The sequence below is a fragment of the Cynara cardunculus genome (assembly GCF_001531365.2).
Source record: "Cynara cardunculus var. scolymus isolate 2C chromosome LG 13, CcrdV1, whole genome shotgun sequence".
NCBI lineage: Eukaryota > Viridiplantae > Streptophyta > Magnoliopsida > Asterales > Asteraceae > Cynara > Cynara cardunculus.
The window spans coordinates 14,859,462-14,865,893 of NC_037540.1; the positions used below are offsets into that span (position 1 = coordinate 14,859,462).

The 6,432-nt window shown below is 37.6% G+C and overlaps 1 protein-coding gene across 1 annotated transcript; it reads right to left on the reverse strand.

Annotated features, from left to right (window-relative positions):
• Positions 1–217: 217 nt before the first annotated feature.
• LOC112524808 (protein C2-DOMAIN ABA-RELATED 4-like) lies at positions 218–4,372 on the reverse strand. The gene is made up of 3 exons (XM_025134757.1): positions 4,244–4,372; positions 1,546–1,641; positions 218–511 (listed from the first exon to the last, which is right to left on the reverse strand). Exons 1-3 carry the CDS (start codon positions 4,370–4,372, stop codon positions 218–220), a joined length of 519 nt encoding a protein of 172 aa, XP_024990525.1.
• Positions 4,373–6,432: the final 2,060 nt, after the last annotated feature.

Here is a 6,432-nt window from a genome sequence, read left to right on the forward strand (position 1 = left end):
GTAAAACGATCATTATGCTCTCGTGCGAAGGCATTTAACGGCCTGACCATTAATACGAGTGACCAAAACCAAAACCAAAAGAAAAACGAAACGCATACCACCAAGGCTCGTTTTTAATTTTTGTAATAAACGAAGTTCAAGGACAAGAACCAACATACCACATTGACTGAATCCATAATTTACTCTTAAAAACTTGTTGATTAATGGTAGTATTATTCTATAATCCTTTACAACCAGGCGGATTGATCCAACGTAGTTCAACTTCAACTTCACCCGTTGCCACATTCCGCAATCTAAGACAAAGTTCTTGAACGACCTGTTTATCTTTCCATATTATGCAACTTTCTTCTGCTAGACAATTCGTCCTCGAAGGTTGTATTCTCTTTAAGACGGTGCCGTTTGGATGCCGTTCTAGACGAGGCATCTTCAATGCCTCCACAAATGCTTTTATGTCGAATTCTGCGTCTCCCATCTTATCATCCTTTGAAATTACATCATAGTCATACACTGTCTGCAATCATACAACCAACCAAAATCATGTGTTGCTTGAAACCCTAGTTTCAATACTTTCTTTTAGAAGCTGAGATAACATGATGGTTTAACTGTTCAACTTGGTGACTCAATATATATATAGCCATAATTTCATTTGAGAAGTAATAAATATTTGAGAAGTAAATAAGTGATCCTAGCCGTGGCTTTGACTAGATAATTCCTCGCATGGTATGCGAAAGATAAACAGATAATTTCATAACTTTTACAAATGAACGGCAAAACAAGTGATATGAGAGCCGGTGTGATTCACATATGAACATTACACATATGAACTTAATGTTCATATGTGAGCCCTTGTAATTCACATATGAACCATTTAACCGATTCATATATGAAACCGTGCGATTCACATATGAACTAATTAACTGATTCACATATCAACTATGAGTTCACATATGCACTTGTTTGCCGCCTATTTGTAAAAGTTATGAAACTACCCTCTGTTCTTTGAGTCAAAGCCGCAATTATTGACTGTATGAAGAGCTAGAATTACTTGTTTACTTGTCAAATAGTTACCACTGCTCAAATGAACCTCTGAGAGAGAGGGTGGTTTCAAACGAGAACACCACCATTTTACAAAAATGACTTAGGTAGCGCCAAACATCTCCTGCTTCTCACATTATCCCAATCTCTCTCTCTCTCTCTCTCTCTCTCACACACACACACACGTATATATATATATATATATATAGAGAGAGAGAGAGACAGAGAGAGAGAATTCTAGGACATGGTTAGAATTTTTCACTTTCGAGAGAATATAAAAATAACTGAATGCTTCCTTACATTGTATGAAAGTTGTAACATTCACAAGACATATTTTGTGAATGTTGTAACATTCACACAATATAAGGGCATATTCATATTTCTAACGACAAACCTTCACAAAATATATGCGCACTTTCCTTTGTTCTCAATAAAATGGGCTGTTCTTACTAAACCCAATTGTGTGTGTATATATTCATCTGTATGTAATGTAATTCATGAAGAACTTACTAGTTTTATAGGGAGATTAGCATCTTTAACGGAAACAATCAAGTCATTATCCCAAGTAGGGTTGATATCGTTGTTGATAACTCGAGTCTTTAGTTTCTGCATCAAGTTATAAACATTTAAGTCAAATTATTGTTATAACGACTAAAAACATTATTAGAATGTGTGGAAGCCCTTCTACGTTCGTGGGTGCATACTCATTTTTATGTATGAGAGACTGTGAGAACGTCAAGTGATCGATCATCATTAGATTTAGGAGACATGTTATAAGGATATGAGCGTATCTAATAGAAAACATACATACTCTTCAACTCAATCCACCAAATGCCAAGTGGTATACGAACACCGAAGCCACATCTCACATGGCATCAACGTCAAGTATTCTCTCGTCTTAATTTAATTTGAGAGCAATCATGGTATAGTTGTTGAAAAAAAAAAGAAGAAGTTGAGCCACATCGAGTATTAGGTTATTCAATCTCAAATTGAAAAAATAATATCAGGCTCGAGCTCGATAACTTTTTCAAAGTAGAGCTCGAGCTTGAATATTATTTATATTATGAAGCTCGAGCTTGATGCTCGTTTATAGGTTCGAAGTTGCGATCAATTAACTCATTGATTATCTCCAAGTCGATACTTTTTACATTTCTATTGTATGATTGATGAATATCTGAGCATGTTTGGCTCCAAAAAGTATACGCTCGTTAAACATTAGTGTTATGAAGATCGACTCGAAAAATTTAATCAAGTTTTCGAACGAGTCAAGTCAAAAATTAGTGTTATGAAGATCGACTCGTTATGTTACACGAGTTTATTTTGTGTTTGATATTGACTCAAGCTCGAGTAGCTCGTTAAAAGATCGAATATTTTACACCCCTACTCATATGTTAGAAATTGCAATATACCATGTAACCTTGTTTCTTCCCTTAATGATCCAAATTGGAAAATGAGCATGAATGATGAATATATATATAATTATGTTATTGAATACAAGACTTTGGAATTGTTGCCCCATGCATAAGATGTAAATGCCATTCGGTCTATGTCGATTTTTGACACAAATTAAGGGAACTCTAAAGACTTTTCCTACATGTTCCTTATGAAATAGGTGACGAACTAGTTCCGGACTTAACTGTTTCCGGCTTATCTACTAAAGTAGAGAATCAAACTATTGCATCGATCGCAATAGAAGTTCTTTATCTGCTCACCGAACATGACTATAGATCCATGGTTCAACCATCTGTTTTTTGTGATAACACACGTGCCACATTTTTTTTTGGCTAATTTGAAATTTCATTAAAAAATAGAGCAACTAGGCCTTGACTACAACTTTTGTTCATGCTAGTGTTCAAAACCGGATGTCCTGCATTCCAAGTAAGATCAGCTTGTCGATGCACTTCAAGCCACTTCCTCGCACTGCTTTTTATATTTTCGTATTCAAGATTGGCCTTCATCTTCGACCGTTCATCTTGTAGGGGGATGATAAAGATAAAGATAGTGATCATGATACACCGTATCATATCACTTGATCTATGCCTCCATATCACATCCTTTGATCCATGTCTCAATATCCCTTTGATTTAATTACTTACTTTTGTGATCATCTAAAATATTTGTTTTCATTTCGTTGTATATACAAATACATGTTAACAGTGTCGTAATAGACACATTTTGCATTAGTTTCTGTACTCCCTTACTATGGTGATAACTTCTTTGAGGATGATCCAACTTGTGATTCATGGACGAATCTTCTCGCACCAAGAGAGGAAGATACAGTATGACAAGAATGTAAATTTTATGGCATATTTGGAACACCCATAGGCGAAAAGTCAACATCGATTTCAACCAAAGCATACACTTTTCCAAGTTGGGCCATTTGGCTATGCCAAAATGTCATTATGTCACAACACCAGCCCCCATCCAACAACCCCAACATCATCAAGCCGGTCTTTGGGTCATAAGCAGGTTCGGGTTCCCTTAACCAAGCCACTGCCTATGAGTCGTCGGGTCATTCTTCAACAGGCACGCGGTCAGAGCCCCGGGCTCCTCCCACTGCTTGGGAGCTTACAATTTCATGTTCTATTTCATTCCCTGATGGGGGTTCTTTTCACCCTCCCTCACGGTACTACTTTCATACTAAATTTTTTTTTTTCATGTCCTTCAGGGAAACATGTACGCCTTCCCTTTCAACCTTCTCTTATTGTTACTTTCTCTCTTTTGTGTCCCATACTCCCCCCAAATCGGAAAAGTTGGACGAATCATTCGCACAATAAATAATATGATCCATACCACCCTTCTCCATGTATTACCATAGCCTATTTTTGGAATTATACATTACATATGGCGGCCAACACCCTAAAAATCTTACCTACAAGGACTTAAATAGGTAGTAAGCCTCTCAATGCATGGTTAAAGTGTGAAAGAGAGAAAATTGGGTGGCTGAAATGTTAGGCAACATATTGGAGTCTTGTGACGTAAGTTTACACAACAATCGTAGGTTATGATTTATGAGATAGAACACTTGGCCACTAGATGACAACATGTATATTGGAGTCCTACATCGGATATATAGACATGGTTCATGTAACGTCTATACATTTACAGGACCTTTTTCAACGATAATATCTTAAGGGTATCACATATTTCAACATGGTACCAAAGCGACGTGTAGAAAAGAGGTAAATTAAGCAATTAATTAAGATACCTGATCACCCATCTTGATGACAACATAAGGATCACTTGCAGTCATATCACGAACAACAAGATTATGACCTCTTTTGATCCTGACTTCCAGCAAACCCAACAGATTCGCTACTACGTTTGGTGATTCCATTATGCATCCTCCCTATGAATCATGTTCTTAGTTTTTTTTTTATTAATTCATTGTTAATGAATTGCACTTGTTGGTTTGGAGAGACACAAGCCTGGAAACCCTCTCTTGCCAATAAAAAAACATTAATTAATTGCTTAATGGAGGAAGCTTATTGTTATATGTAGATGTCATAATGTTGAAACTGTTACATTTCTTCTTTATGGAAATTATGTTAACTTCACTACAAAAATGCAGAGTATCAGCGAGGGAAAAATCCCTCGCAAATCCCTCGCTGAAAGGGCAATCCGTCGCTGATACTCCGTCGGTCAAATAGTCGTAGGTAATGCTATCAGCGACGGATCAACGACGGATATCAGCGACGGATTTGCGAGGGACACTTTCAGCGACGGACCAGCGAGGGATAGTTTCAGCGACAGATCAACGACGGATCTGCGAGGGAGCCTTCAGCGACGGATCTGCGAGGGAACCTTCAGCGACGGATCTGTGAGGGAACCTTCAGTGACGGATCTGCGACGAAACCTTCAGCGACGGATCTGCGACGGAACCTTCAGCGACGGATCTGCGACGGAACCTTCAGCGACGGATCTGCGACGGAATTTTTGAGGACTTTCAGCGACGGATTTTCCCTCGCTAATCCGTCGCTAATTTGTATAAATTTAAAAAATAAATTTTTTGAAATTGGATAATTCCTGTATTTATTTRTAAAAATAACCTGAAAATATTTAACAAACAAAAACTGTAAACAAATTTTAATAACCAATTCATACGATTTAAAATATGGATTCATAAAATTTAAATATTCAATTCATACAATTTAATATTCGAATACATATAATCTAACTATCGGGATGTGGGGGAGTTGGGAAAACGTATCATGACTGCCGCATAAACGTAGCAAAATGCTCCGATAATGCGGCCTGTTGGGCTAATGCAGCAGCTTGTCTGGCCTGTTCGGTCTCCAAATCTGCCCTCTTCCTCCGTTCGTCCTCCATTTCGGCCAGATGACGTTCCTCCCGTAACTGTGCCTCCTTCTCTACTTTTGCCAACTTCTCCCTCAACTCCGCTACCTGTAAATATTAAATATTCGACAAAATCAGTAATTTGTTCCCAATTTTAGCAATGAGAAAGTTTATAACAATATAACCAACGTACCTCCGCTCTTGACTCGTATGATGACCCGCTACTACTACATCTAAGTCGCATAATGAAATACCAAAACAGATAGTGGCAAACAGTATAAAATTGGCATCTATAAGAGTAATAGACATGAACCTGACTTTAAAGACCACACCAAATGATTCCAGTATATCCCACTCGAAAGTAGGGCACGGGAGGAATAGGATGTACCCAAAGGGGTAGAAAAGTTGTTTTCATAAATGGTCACCCTATCAATCTCAACCAGCATCACAACACTTTGCTTAGTTCTGTTGGTTTCAGTTATTATTGTAAGACTCACAAGGCCTTGGAACACATTATATATAGGCATGTAAGACATACCTGTGGATGTACCATTGAACCTCCAGCTGCAAGCAAGATGTCACAATAAATTTCCAAATGTTAAAGAACCTCTCTCATTCAAGGTGTCATTCTGTAACAGACTAAGAGTTTGCCAGTCATCATGCTAACAACGGGCCCATTAGCATAAACTCTGGAATCAAGCTAACCAAATTACAGTACAACAAAAACATATTTGATCATTATGAGGAAAAACTTGAATCCGAACTATAAAACGGTTCGACTATAAGAATATATGCAGTTTCCCTACAATTTCTACTTCGCGGGTGCTAAATTGTACTGTCCACACACTATGGGTTGAGCATTCGACAACTGAAATGGCACTAACGTCCTCTTAAATTTGAACTTTCAAAAAAAGAAGCTCTGCTAACTCGCTAAGTGCATAGTTTTTGATACTTGAATCAACTTGAGAATTCCTATATCAATTTCATGAATCAATACGTATTCAAGATTTGCTTCATCACCATCCTTTTATGGAGGGGTTTCCAAGGATAACGTTCTCTTAAACAACAGTAACTGTCCCCAACCAGAATTTCCACATTTCG

What these genes read in the sequence shown, in the direction of transcription:
- LOC112524808 (XM_025134757.1), bottom strand. Translation starts at nt 4,372, where the DNA reads ATGGAATCACCAAACGTAGTAGCGAATCTGTTGGGTTTGCTGGAAGTC. An exon ending in TCATCAAGATGGGTGATCAG is followed by an intron (nt 1,642 to 4,243) that starts GTATCTTAATTA and finishes AACTTGATGCAG; the next exon opens with AAACTAAAGACTCGAGTTAT. An exon ending in CTAATCTCCCTATAAAACTA is followed by an intron (nt 512 to 1,545) that starts GTAAGTTCTTCA and finishes GTATGATTGCAG; the next exon opens with ACAGTGTATGACTATGATGT.